The 14,554-nt window shown below is 42.0% G+C and overlaps 1 protein-coding gene across 2 annotated transcripts in view; it reads left to right on the forward strand.

The window, feature by feature from the left end:
* The first annotated feature begins 4,188 nt into the window (after positions 1-4,188).
* UPF1 (UPF1 RNA helicase and ATPase) overlaps positions 4,189-14,554 on the forward strand; it is a 31,136-nt gene continuing 20,770 nt past the window's right edge. Inside the window, exons 1-4 of one of the 2 annotated variants that reach the window (XM_030540228.1) lie at positions 4,189-4,450; positions 11,940-12,082; positions 13,096-13,185; positions 14,150-14,317. In XM_030540228.1, the coding sequence (XP_030396088.1) occupies positions 4,253-4,450; positions 11,940-12,082; positions 13,096-13,185; positions 14,150-14,317 (599 nt within the window). In that variant the 5' untranslated portion in view covers positions 4,189-4,252. The remainder of the gene's footprint in view (positions 4,451-11,939; positions 12,083-13,095; positions 13,186-14,149; positions 14,318-14,554) is intronic. The other variant, XM_030540229.1, reaches the window with a different exon arrangement.

Here is a 14,554-nt window from a genome sequence, read left to right on the forward strand (position 1 = left end):
TAAACTTTCCTGCTTCAGAAGTCACAGCTTCCCAGAAGAGAGGGCAAACAACTTCTCTCCAAAATTAAAAGGAAGGTCTACAGAAAAACGAAGGTTACTGGTTTGCAAATAGGATGCAAAATCTTTCAAAACCTCTAGGCCACCAAGTGATTCTGGCCTGGGTTGATAATAAACTAATCATAATTGCTATAATCCAATCGAATATAGTGTTTAATTTTGATGGATAATATCAAAGTTCATTTTAAAACATTTTTTTCTTCAATTTTTATCAATTTATATTTTCATAGTTGTGCAAAATTATGGGTTTTAAGCATTTTTATTTAAATTTCACAGTTTCAGGAAATTATAGGGGGTGTCACACAATAATTACTTAATGATAGGAGATGTGGAGATTTAAACAGCTTAAGGTTTATAATTGTTAAAACACAAATTGCCAACATGACGCAAAAATATACAATGTAAATATCCCTAGATCCAACTCTAACAAGTTCTCAAGCAGCATTTCTCTTAATTTACCTATCTGTAAATTTTTATTATTGATGGAAATATTTTTCGGTGGCGTGTGTGTATGTGTGGTGAAACTGATGTTTACCAACATTTACTGATAAACAGCTAATCCTTTCAAACTTAGCTCTGTAAATGGAGTTGTTAGTCTCGAGTTCTTAGTGGCACAGTTTCTATACTGTAAAACCACTGCCACAATTATTCCCTTTATTGGCAATCTCAGAAGAAAAGACAAGCTCTCAGTTTTAAATGGGCTCTCTCCAGAATGCAGCTGATATATATTACTGGAAAACAGTATGGGAGAAGCTTGCATGACTACTGCCCAGGCCATGCCTGTTGTGTATAAACAGGGTTTAAGTTTTCAGTGCTGTTTGGACTGTTGCCATTCACCAGAATAAAATTCATGATTTTTCTTTCACAAGGGGGTTCTATGTGGTGGGCAAACTCCTTGGGATAAGTCTAGACTTTGAGTCAAAGGGAGTATGATTTTTACTCTCAGCTCTGAACTGCCTGAGAAATGTTTGTTAGTTTTGTTTACCCACTTGTCAACAGCCTCCACTATCTCCAGGCCCATATACACCCACTATTACCCATGATGTATTCACAAGTACTTCTTTCATGAAAATCCATGGAAGCCTATGACTGCCCAGAGCTTCATGACTGACACGGGGCCCAGAGGAGTCTCGGACCCAGATAATTGTCTCTCTGCTGTTCCTGACGCATAGAGCAAGCCTGATTTATTCCTCTCCTCTGTAGAATGGGGATGTTGTAAACTACAGAGAGGTACTGTAATCTGGCAGTTCCCTTTCCCAATAACTCTCCTGTCATAGCACACAGAACAGAAAGTACCTTGAAAGTCCAAGGTCATGAAAACCTGATGATATCATTTTAACATCCTTCTCCATGGAAGACTAGACATAGTGAGGCTAGTAAAACAGGAGAAGCTGTCTTTGAGACTTGAAGGACTGAAAATAACTCTGGTCCTGATTTTATACTTTACACACAAACACTTGGTGCTTGAATGTGTGTGTGCTGGGTTACTGCTGAACTGTGGAAACGCCATGAAATGACTTAACTTGGTGCCATATTACAGTGTAACAGCAGGGACTGTGGTCATTTATTGCCACAATCGGTTTTCCATACTGTCTCTTACAGTTAGTGGCTCATTTGACTAACTTATCTTAGTCTTCTGGATCTATTTTCACAAGAAGGGACTCTCCTGAATGACTGGCAGGGTAAAAACTTATCGCTACTACCCCTCATTATTAAAAAAGTCAGAGCGGCACAGTAGTGAGAAGGGATACTAGATAGATAAAAGTCATAACAAGCAAGTCCTTTTCAACCTTAGGTTCTAAATCACTTCTGTGACTCAATGGAATCCTCCATCCTATAGCCAGGGCAGCCCTTAGAAATCATAATGGCTTGATCAAACTGGACCAATGGGCAGATCTTTTAGCCTCAAACAGCTGGATTTGTTGGTTCAGGAAAACATATATATATATAAATATTTGTGATTCCAGACCTGGAAAATCATCCTACCAAGTAGGAGAGCAAGACAAAGAATTGCCACAGTGCAGTACAAATGTCGGTGGGCTGACTCAAGTGATTCTGAATGTGGATAGTTTAAAGATAAACCCATAGTGTATCCTGCTTCCTCACAGAGGCTTAGAACTTTAAAGGTGACATCAAACAAGCCATGTGGGGAAATCCTGGCCTTCCCAACCACTGTACTTGCTTTCCTATGTTTGAGTGGTGCGTGATATTTCAAAGAGAGAGAAGGAGCGATTTGCCAGTCTCCATCAATGTGAATACTTCTTCAAGATCTGATGGACAGCAGGTAACCTGGACATAGGCTTTCTCCTACACTGAAACTAGGACCAACATAAAAGTTAGATGTAGAAGGAAACATAGTCCACTTTCAGCAGCTGTGAATACAAATTTCGGGACAGGGGAGAAAAGGTTTAATGTCTGCAGTTTTACATGCCCGTTTTGCCACAACTGACCTTAGAAAAATTCCTAATTTTGTGCTGGTAAAAAATGATGGGAGCACTAGAAACCAAAATCCTCTATATATTCATCTCACCTATGCCACAAATCTAATGTGTCTCAGTCTTGACATGGAAGCGCCATTTCTAATGATGAGCAGGGATTTCAGTCTCCACAGCCCATTCAATTACTAGCACCCCCGTGCAACTGTCAGCCAAAGTTCCAATTAGTATAAATCATTAATAATAATACTTAACACTTTTCTATCACCTTCTGACTATCTCACAGTGCTTTAAAACTCTAGTTAATACTCATACCTTCCTGTGATATGCATATTTGTATTCCTGGTATACAGATGGGAAATTGAGGCAGACAGAGGGAAAATGAACCCAGGGTCCTGCTTCCCATACTCTTGTTTAACGACTATGTCACACACCCTCTGATCTGGGAACGGCACCCAAGAGTCCTGACTCAAAGTACCTTGCTTTAACCTCATCACAAATTACAAGAGATGGCTTTTCAGATGTAAACAAGCGTCCCTAAGGGCATGGGGGCAACTAAGCAGCTGACGTGACATGAAATTACCCTGGGCCGTGGTCGGATTCAAACCGGTGACAGGAAGGTGAAAAAGCCCCCTATATTAGTAGTTCTCAAACTTTTATACTGGTGACCCCTTTTGCATAGGAAGCCTCTTGAGCATGACCCCCCGTTGTAAATTAAAAACATTTAACACCATTATAAATGCTGGAGGCAAAGCGGGTTTTAGGTGGAGACTGAGAGCTCACGACCCCCCATGTAATAACCTCACGACCCCCTGAGGGGTCCCCCAATCCCCAGTTTGAGACTCCTGCCCTACACGAACCAAAGGCAGCAGAGATTTCTGCTCTGATCATGAAGATCTTCCCCTCATCTCAGCCTCCTGTGGGGAGGGGACAGCTATGGACCTTCCTCCCCCGTGGGGTGGGTTGGTGTGTGTGTGTGGGGGGCAGCCTGAGACCTCCACCCACCCAGAGGGGGCAGTTAGAGACCTCTCCCTCCCACCAAGGGGGGCAATCAGAGATCATCTCCACCACTGGGGCAGGGAGAGACCTCCCACCTCCCCCCATGGGGGCAGCGAGAGACCTCCCACCTCCCCTGCCCATGGGGGCAGCGAGAGACCACCCCTCCCTCCAGGTGGGGGAAGGGAGAGACCTCCCACCTCCCCCCATGGGGGCAGCGAGAGACCTCCCCTCCCCCCAGGTGGGGGAAGGGAGAGACCTCCCACCTCCCCCCATGGGGGCAGCGAGAGACCTCCCCTCCCCTCCCCCCAGGGGGGCAGCGAGACACCGCCTCGTCCTCCCCCCCCACTCCCCGGGGGAGGGGGCACTGAGAGGGTCACACACACCCCAGGGGCGTGGCCTACGGTTACAGCCTAGCTCGGGCCCCACCCCCGCGCCTTTCCCTCCCCGCCCGGGTGTGCGTGCGTGCGTGCGTACGTCACGGCCCCACGCGTACGGGGCGCACCGCGTCGCCGCCGCCGTGCGTCCCGCGTCACCCTGGCCTGGCGCGCGGCTGCGGCGCCGGCCTGTTCCGCTCCCAGCGCCTCGGGATCGGTCCCGCTGCGGCCCGAGCCCGTTGATTCGGCTGCGTCCGGCCAAGGCGACGGTTGCTTCGTCGGCGTCCGGCTCCTCGCGCGGCCGCCCCGGGGGTTCGCGCAGCGCCGTGAGGCGAGGCCCCGCCGGCCGGAGGCGGAGGGGGAGGGGGCCCGCTCCTCGCCGCCGCCATGAGCGTGGAGGCCTACGGCCCCAGCTCGCAGACGCTCACCTTCCTGGACACCGAGGAGGCCGAGCTGCTCGGCGCCGACACCCAGGGCTCCGAGTTCGAGTTCACCGACTTCACCCTCCCCAGCCAGACCCAGACCCCGCCCGGGCCCGGACACGGGGGCCCGGGGCAGGGGCCGCCCGGACAGATCGAGGCACAGGTGGGTCCGCGCTGTGGGGGCAGGCGGGGCAGAGTGCCCCCCTCCCCATGGGCTGCGCTCGCGGGGCGGCCGCCTTGCCCGGGGCTGGGGGTTCCCCCGTGGGAAGCCAGCGCCGCTGGGCTCCGGAGCTGGGCCCCGCCTTGCCCGGGGCTGGGGGCTCCCCCGTGGGAAGCCAGCGCCGCTGGGCTCCGGAGCTGGGCCCCGCCTTGCCCGGGGCTGCTGGTTCCCCCGTGGGAAGCCAGCGCCGCGCAGCGCATCCCGGGTGGGCAGGTGGCGCCCAGGAAAGGAGCCCGCGGCCCGGCGTGGGGCCATTGCTCCACCTCGGCGTGAAAGCCTTGTCCGCCCGGCCCGGGTGCGCCGCACTAGGGGGCTGCAAAGGTCTGGGGGGGGGGGGCAGCGCTGGAGCCTGAGCCCTTTTCACGGGGCGGGTAAGGGGAAAACCTGACAGAGTGTCCGATTTCACGGTTGCATCGCGAAGAATTCGTGGCTTCCTGCGGTAGCTAAGCGTGGTTCTGGGGAGCGCTTGGCCGAACCCTGTCTAGCTTCTGCTGCTTATGGCAAACAGCGAAAAATCCTGTGACCTATCCCTTTCCAGGTTTGAAATCTAGTTTTGAGGAAACAAATTCTGGACAACGTTTCCTGTTTCTAAACTGGTTTTTTCTTATTATCCATCTTTTCCAACTGCATTGTTGCTAAGCTGGTTTGTTGTGGGCTTGCCTCTATGTATGTGCCTGTCACAACCTGGGATTGAAGTTCAGAGACTTTTAAAATGTAATAGGCAAAATAGAAAATATTTGTAAGGAAATATGACAGCAGCTAATATCCCACTGAGCATTAACTTTGTGTAGTGTCTTTATTGATATTGAAAAAGAAGGGAAACTAGGATTTTATTGGAAAATGGAGTGAAAGAAAAGAGGAAGTTAGTGGGATACATGTATAGGATGAAATACTATAATTTGAGGGTAACATAAATTTAGATTTTATGACTATGTGGCAAAAAATTTACATTGCTGTTTTTAAACAATCTGAAGCTTCATAATTTGCTGTAATGTTTAAAGATCACAGAATATGCAAATTAGTCAACTGCATAGACAAGCAAATACCTATATAATCCCATACCAACAATGAGCTGTTTGTAAACAATGTAAAGGTTAAAATGCAAATTAAAAGATGAATTGAAGTGCTATTAAAATAAGTTTAAGATCCCAATTCAAGAATATTGTGTGCACTTTCATTTCTCCCTTTATTTATGAAGACTTATATTCAGAGTTCTGGTCTCTCCTACAATTGACAGCTGCCTAAGGCAGAAGTGGGGATGCAACTCCCTGAGCTGTTTTAGGTGTTCTTGATGTGTTCTATTGTAAGAGAAACCCAGACTCCTGAACTCAAGTCATGGCAGTTAAAAGGATTCTCAGTTCATGTTATTGGTCTCTTTACTCATGCACTCTGATATAAAATCTTAGCAAAAACCCAAGTTGCATATATCTAGCCAGAGGACTTATTTCTATAGAAGATAAATAAGAGGGGAAACAATTTACAACATTGCAGTTTTTCTTGTTTCACTCAGTTACCATCTTATCTGCATGCTGTTGGTATAGAAATAATCACACATCCTACAAAAGAGAACCATACTAATATCATATGTTGTCCTCCCAAAAGTCTTTAGAAGTCTTTTGTAAGTTTCTAAATAAATTCTACTTTGTAGTTCTATCAGATCTGGGTAATATTCCCCTTAGATTTTTTTGATTAGGAGTCTTACAGATGCTAAAATTCCCTGACTGAGGATTAATACCAAATGCAGTTTCCTTTAAACATGTGATTAGAAAAGAAAACAAATGTAGAAGTTAAAACCTATGTACAGTATGTTTAGATACTGACAGATAAAATCTGTAGCTATCCTGTGGAAAAACTTGTTTTTATATCTCTTTAACAAGCTGCTGAAGCAATGTCTTTAAGAAGTTTTTACAAGCTGTCATATTTTTCTTGATACTCATTTTGCCTCTAAATACTTGTTTCACAGCTTGATTTTTTTTTTAGATGTTGTATAGGCAGTGTTCCTTTTGAACCGTAATATAGCAGGAACTATAGATCTCCTTAGTTTTCCTAATTTTGTTACGTAGCTGTCCAGTCCTGTACATTTTAGCAGACTCAGCTTGTGATCATATAGATTGGGGTCTTTCCCAAAGGCTTCTGGGAAATATTTTTCTGCTTTAAGTAGATATATAAATTTGTAATCTGCGTGTGCAAGAGAAGTAACAAAAAATATAACTTATAGGCCTGAAAGTTGATCACTTCTAAGTATTTTTTCACTTCATTAAATCCAGTTTAATCTTATTTTTAAATATGCGCACATTGTTTACTTGCTATGGAGTAATGTTCAAATGTCTCCCTAACTCCTAGGTGTTAGGAGGTGAGAGAGTTAAATATGTTTCCTTCACTCTCTCTTCTAACAAAGTATAGGCAATTGTTTCTGCTCTCCATCATGACTTTCTTCCTCTAATATACGTTAAACCATGAATTTGAGTGCTTGTTGAAGTTGGTTGGTGTCCCACCATTGACAGAAGGTGTAAGGGATCAGCAGTGTGAAAGTCATGGCCATACTATTTCTTCTTGCCAAAAGTCATCTGATTCAGCCATCCACCTGTAGCTTGTACATAACTGGCCTTTTTAGATGCACTGTGATGTTTCTGATCTTGTCACTGTAGCTTTGATTTGCTGTCTTACCCTTGTTGTCTCTTTCCCTACTCTTCACAGCATTCTCTAAACTAGCATTTAAAATTTGTAATGTTGGCATATGTAAGTTAATACTTACTAACAAGTTTTTGAAGGTTTGTGTAGACAAGGCATACGGTCTCTCTCATGTGCTAAACTGATTGAGTGACCACATCTGGGAAGGAAGGAAGGAAGGAAGGAAGGATGGTCCAGTGGTTATGGCTGTAGCCTAAGACATGGGAGATTTGGGTTCAATTCTCTGCTTTACCAGACTTCCTTTGTGACCTGGGGCAAATCAGTTAGCATCTCTGTCAGTTCTCAATCTGTAAAATAGGGATAATAGTTCTGTCTTACCTCACCTCACAAGGATGTTTTGAGGATAAACATTAAAGATTGAGGTCTTCCGGAACTGTATTAATGGGGGCCATGTAAGCACCTAGAGTAGAATAGTAATGTGCTTTGTCTACACTAATTTTTAAAATATGTAAACATGTTTTCATTAACATCAGACCTTATAATATGCTAGGTAGACAAAGCCCACCTGTCCTAAGACTTGTACATCTTACCGAGAGACCATGGTTTGACGACTGCTATCATTGTCTGTTTTGTGATCCTCATTTTCTGTATCTTGTTAAACTTAGATGGTGTGCTGTTTGGGGTTCTCTGTTTTGGTAAGGTCTAGCACATTTCTGGATGCTTGAAAAATAAATGCTTGTGATGGGACAGTATGCTGTCCTGTCCTGGGGACAACAATCGTGTAGTGGTGGAATGGGTATTGCACCCAGTACATAGCTCCGTGGCCTGAAATGAACCCTGTTTATGTGAATACTGGAAGAGTTCCATATACTTGTCTAAGTCATTAGTGTTTATCCCACTGTACCTACCTTATAAGTGGAAAGGCAATAAGTGGATACATTTATGCCTATGTATAGATCAGGGGATTGCCAGACAGTGTCTCCCCCCCCCCCCTTCAGAAATGTAGAATGGCACTTCCATAATATTGTTACCACTGACTTGAGAAGTAATCATGTATTCAGGAGAAGCCTCTATTCAAAGAATCCTTCAGCTACTTTACCCAACCAGAATAGTGCTGCTCTGTAATTTTGTCTCCTAAGTCTGATAAAGTGTTATTGATCAGTTTTGCAAGGGAAGAGAACAAAAATTCTGAAGGACAGACCAACTCTTTTGTGATGTCAGTATTTTTATTGGCTAAGTCCCCATCTTTCAAAATTTTATTACTAGGGTGATAAATTCATTTTTTAAGATAAACACAAGACTTCTTTAATAAACAATTTGTGCCAGATCATTAGCAATATGCATATAGGCTAAAATTACAAGAAGGCTTTAAAACAATAGTTAAATCACTTCCTTATTACTTGCCTGCCAAGCCCTGAGTCTAGGCTACTGTTTGTACCTAGCAACAGGTGACGTCACGCACACCTAAAGTTCTGAAAGGATGGAAGCTCTGTATGATATCTTGGGTGCAGCTGACAGTCAGTTGTTGTGGTTAGTTGTTGCAGGAGTACAGCACAACTCTGCTCTTAGCTGATGAAATACTTTTAATTTCACTGTCCTTTAAAATGAAAACCTGTACAGTTCCACAGAAGCTAATTATCCACTTTGACATCTAAATTTATATAAGCATCCAAACAGTTTGATTACAGACAAGGCAATTGACAAGTTTAATATATAATTGCTTTTTGAATTTAGGCCATTTACATTCAAAGTGCACCTGTATGTGCTCAGTATTTGTACTGTACTGTATTTGAAGATCTGAATACTCTTTTGTTGTGTTTCATGACCAGTTAATGATATTTTAGTTACAAAATTGCACTATGTATTTAAGGAAGTTACCAGTTATCATCTTTCTATGTCTTCCAGGGGACTGTTGTTCAGTCATTTAGCTGATGAAGTTTGGATTTGTCTTTCTTTGGAGTCAGTCCAACATGCTGTTGTTGGGTATTGCAATCCCTGTGGCCACTGGAATTCTTCTTTCCTCTCTGAACCTTTATTCCTCATATAGCAGCACTCTTTAAGCCTCTGGGCTGACTACAAATCATTTTTAAATAAAAGCAATACTTTTGAGGAGGTAGTTACCCTGAATATTCATACTTTTAGGTTGTCTGAAGGTGGTTGGCCCTGTGCCTTGTACCACACCTGATACATTTTTAGCTTGCAAGTGTTAGTCCATTCTAATTTGTATTTTGTAAATTAGAATTTACTTGCTTTTGAGATTAACTCTGGAATTGGGTATTAATTAACTATGGGGTACTTGGATATCTAGATGAGAGGCAGGCAGTGAAGCAGATTTATTTTGTTCTAATTTAATGTAGCTTTTGCAATACTTCTGGAAAAAACTACTACTACTTCACTGAGATGTGTAGCGTTTAGACAGCACTTCGTCTCTTAATGTGAACCCTAGAAAGAATATGCCTCCGTTACTCCTTGGTCTTGCTTTTTCTCAGACTGCAGAGAGGTTTATTCAGAAAATCCTTGAGTTTATTAATGGGGACAACAAAAGTCTGAAGAAACTTAGAAATAAGGTCAGAAGCCAGCATTTTTTGGATTTCATTTTTTTAAGATTGACCATCTTGTCATGAGGATAGTGGTAACAAGTTTCTCTGTGGAAATGCAGATTTCATTGTCTGAGAGAACTAAAGAAATCATTTGAAGGTGAAAGCAGATATCAAGAATAGACTTTGCATAAAATGTCTGACTCAGTAAACACATTAAATTAATATCCAAACTGTGGGCCTCACACTCACCAAATCTTAAGCATTAAACTTCCCTTTACTATGACATTCAGAGGCAAATACTTCTCATGCATTTGCCTGATCCAGTCTAATTAACCTAATCCCCATAGAAGAATTTAATTATATCGTATGTCCCTTGAGAGTGCCTGTCTTCTCTGGAGTAACTTTAGCCAATAACACTGTTCCAAAATGTTATGTTGACTAAGCCTATGCTAATCAATATGCTCAGGTTGTGATGTTTGTTTTCATAGAATATCAGGTTGGAAGGGACCTCTGGAAGTCATCTAGTCCAACCTCCTGCTCAAAGCAGGACCAATCCCCAGACAGAGTTTTACCCCAGGTCCCTAAATGGCCCTCTCAAGGATTGAACTCACAACCTTGGGTTTGGCAGGCCAATGCTCAAACCACATACCTGAAAGTGGATTTGGGATTAAGTGGTATTCCTCTTTGTGTTATTGCTTGTCTGCCTGCAGTGTGGTCTTAATTACAAGATAATAGGTTAGATATGTGGGTGAGGTGGACAAAGCTTTTCGGGACATTCATCTTGGCTTTTTCTTTTGACGCTAATATATTACGTGAGCCTGTTTGCATGAGTGTATGACAAGCTAATTATTTATCTGCTTTTAAATGTTATAATAGACACTGGAATTAAACTAGGGCACCTATAACTCTATGTGACAATGGCTGCTTTAATCTGATACATTGAGTCAGATTCTTTTCTTGATGACCTTCATTACTAGTAACAGAAGCGCCCAAACCTGAAGCACTACAGAGATGCGGAGAGAAATGGCAATTCAGCTACTGCATTCTAAATATCTGTGAAAGTGTGATCATTTTATTGCATACATTTTCTTTGTGTTTATCTCCAGTGTCTGAGGAGCTAATGTTACGTAAGCATAAAAGGAACAAAATATATTTGTAGCATGCATAAGGTTGAGATTTGGAGCATTAACTTTGCTGACACGCATCCTGAGTCAGTGTTGCAGAACTGTATGGTGATAGTGAATAGTGCTCCATTAGTGAAGGGGTAGAGCAGTCCTTTCATCACTCTTGTTGTACAGGCTTTGTTGTTCTGGATCTTTGAAATCATGTTTCTCTGAAACTTGGCAGACAGGCTAGGCTGTCTGTTCAGACTGAGTCTTGCATAGTTTGTCTTGGATTTTTTTATAGTGATAAAAAGCCATTATTTGGGTTTTGATTTGGAAGAATCATGAAATAGTTAAAACAAGCTTGAAAAATGTCTTATGTATAGTAATTTTCATACCAGATCTAATGTGCACAGTATTTTGTGATGCAGCATGTTATATCGCTAATATTACTGCATTTGTGTATTAAGTACTCTTTTTGTTAAAGAGCATCAGACACACTCATGGAGAGCTTTGAATGATGATCTGCTTAGAAACAATTTTTGCTTAAATTTATTTTCTGTACTTCTCTCATTTTTGAACTAGACTTACAAAAATAAGTTATTTTTGTTTAAGAATTCATTTACTCATTGATGTCCTCATGTAATGGAATCAGTAATTTTGATGTGCCAGACAAAAGATTATGGCCTTGTGGGCCAGGAACAACAGAAATAGATGCAGGGGGAGGGCCTAGACAAATAAAGGTCCTATTTTCAGGTAAATATCCTTAGGAAACTATGAGGAATGAGAAAAAAACATATTTGACGCCTATATAATTGTTTGAGCATAATTTGTGATTTGATTAAATTCTGACTATGGGCAGAACAGCAGCCAATCTATATTCTTAAAATTTCCATATTTATTTTATTGGATTATTCTAGCATCTCACATATAGACTCATAATCAGTCAATTCTTGTTTTGTTACCACTGTATACTCCAGTATTATCTTTTCTTACAACTACTTTTCTCTCCAAATTAGACCCTTTCAAAAACTTGTTGTATTTTCATAAGCACATGTGAAGTAGATTAGTGCCCCAACTCCAGTCTTTCTGGCATGAGGTATAATTTATAACTGGGGCATTAACTATGTAACTTAAATCATCACATTTCTTTTTTAGGTTAATGGTCCTGATGGGATCCTCCAAAATGGTGCAGTGGATGATAATGTAGCTAAAACCAGTCAACTGCTTGCAGAATTAAACTTTGAAGAAGATGAAGAAGATACCTATTACACCAAGGATCTTCCTGTGCATGCTTGCAGGTAGTCTGAGATCTGCATGAACTTCAGAGGGAGCCTCAATTAGGATTAAGTAATCACATTGAAAACTATAAATCTTAATGACACTGTATACCCAATAAATATCAAAAGGACATCAGAATTGGTGTAAATATGTAAGATGTAAATATATCCTGTTTCACTGTAGCCAAACTTAAAAATTAATAAGTTTGAGCCATTTTGTATGCATTTTAGTGAAGTACTTCCTTCATACCCAACATAAATAACCTTCTTTCTGCCTTTAAATGAAGCTGCAGTCCATTGGTTAAGCACAGGGATGGAAATAGGATTTTAGCTTTAATCCAACTCTGCTGTCGATTTGTAATCTTTGGGAAACTGACAGATTAAGTCAATTGCTTGTCTGTAAAGTAGGGATAGTTATTCAGTGTTCAGGGGTGTTGAGGACTAATTTAATGGTTGTAAAATGTTCTGAAGGCCTTGAGTGGGAGGTACTCTATAGAAGTGACCAACTGAAGTCTTGAGTCCTGTGTAGTAAACACACAAATGCTCAGTTAGCATACAAGCAGCAGGTACATAGCTTAACCTGTGTACTAACAGTACTAGTCCACTGCAGTTTCTGCATATTGTAACACAGTGTCCTAGCAAGGAATAGTGCCCTCTGGCGAGGCACTATGTACATAATACATGAGGCAGAGAACCTTTTAATATAAATTCAGCTGCTAAAATATTTATCGCAATTAAAACTGGGAGATGTTTGACCTCAAAATGAGAATTTAGTTAGTGCAACTTGGATGGAAGTGACTGAGGCTGATTTGGTGGTTTAAAGGCGGAATTACAGAGCATTGCAAAGATTCTGTCAAAATGAAAATTAAGAGTATGGAATAATAGTTTAGCCCATCTCACACCATTTCCCCAGTGCCGCCTAGTTGCCAGTTTCAGCTTGTGTCTATAGTACAGTGAATGGTTTGTGGATTTTTAATTGTACATTACCGTAAACAGTTACCTGATTATTTTTACTTTTCTGTCTTTGATTTTAGTTACTGTGGCATCCATGACCCAGCTTGTGTGGTTTACTGTAATACCAGCAAGAAGTGGTTCTGTAATGGGCGTGGAAATACATCTGGCAGGTAAATGACTAAATGATGGAAATGGCAATAATATATTCTGTTTGTAGAGAAAACAAATTAGGTTTCTGATGCAGCCTACTTCATTTTCTCATGTGATTGTTGACTCCAAAAGAAGGATGGCTTTTAAACATCCACTTGAGTTCTTAACATGCACAATTAACGTTTTTTTTTAAAAATTTGCTCTGTGGATCTGCATCTGAGCTTTTAGCTTCCTTCCCCACCCAATCTTCCCATTATCAGCAGCACATACCAATGAAACCATCACCTCTTCAAAGTCAGTGACTTAGGAGAGTTGTCTGAGTGAAGCTAGCAATGGTTTCATTGGTCATTTGTCTACTAAATGAACTTTGTTTCCTCTCCTTACTGTTGCTCAGCAGCATCTGTAATTGCTGCTCTTGCCCTGCAGTTGATCTGTAAGGAAGCCCCAGACACTTTACAAGTCATTTTTTAAAAAATGTGCATTTTCCCTGGGAGTCAAGTCATTCCTTCACGTCTATCCAAGGGCTTCTCTGCTCTTACAGCTCTGCAGCGGAGTAGCTGCAGCACTTAGTGAAAACCCTGCCTACAGGGGGAGAAGTTCTCCTGTCATTGTAGGTACTCCACCTCCCTGAGAGGCAGTAGCTATGTCAATAGGAGAAGCTCTTCTGTTGACATAGCACTGTTTACACCAGGGGTTAGGTCAGTGTAATTGTCACTCAGGCGTGTGGATTTTCCACACCCCTTAGCAACATAGTTATACTGACATAAATTCCAAGTGTAGGCCAAACCCTAGGTCAGCTGAGTGAAGTGCTAGTGGTTAACTTCTTCTGTTGGTGAAAATAGCAAGTATTTGTAACAGACATTCTTTGTGTTTAGTGCTAACTGAGCTGTTCTATTGTCTTAAATTAGGATTAAAACTGAGTCCAGTGGCCAGAATTGTTTTCTGCATTAACTGTGTATGAACGTTTGTGTTTTCTGCTTTCAGCCACATTGTAAATCATCTTGTGAGAGCAAAGTGTAAAGAGGTGACTCTTCACAAAGATGGTCCTTTGGGAGAGACTGTCTTGGAGTGTTATAATTGTGGATGTCGTAATGTGTTCCTCCTCGGCTTCATTCCAGCTAAGGCTGACTCGGTAGTTGTATTACTATGCAGGTGAGAGAATCTCTTTTTTGGGGGAGTTCAAATAATGGCTGAAGCAGAGTAGAATTTGATGGGATAGCCACATGTATTTCTAAAGGGTAATACTTCCTGTTTTCACATAATACACCTCTACCCCAATATAACACAAACTGACATAACACTAATTTGGATGTAACGCTGTGCTTGGGGGGAGGCGGGGCAGGGCTGTGCACTCTGGATCAAAGCAAGTTCGATATAATGCTGTTTTCC

This window comes from Gopherus evgoodei, chromosome 22 (assembly GCF_007399415.2).
Source record: "Gopherus evgoodei ecotype Sinaloan lineage chromosome 22, rGopEvg1_v1.p, whole genome shotgun sequence".
NCBI lineage: Eukaryota > Metazoa > Chordata > Testudines > Testudinidae > Gopherus > Gopherus evgoodei.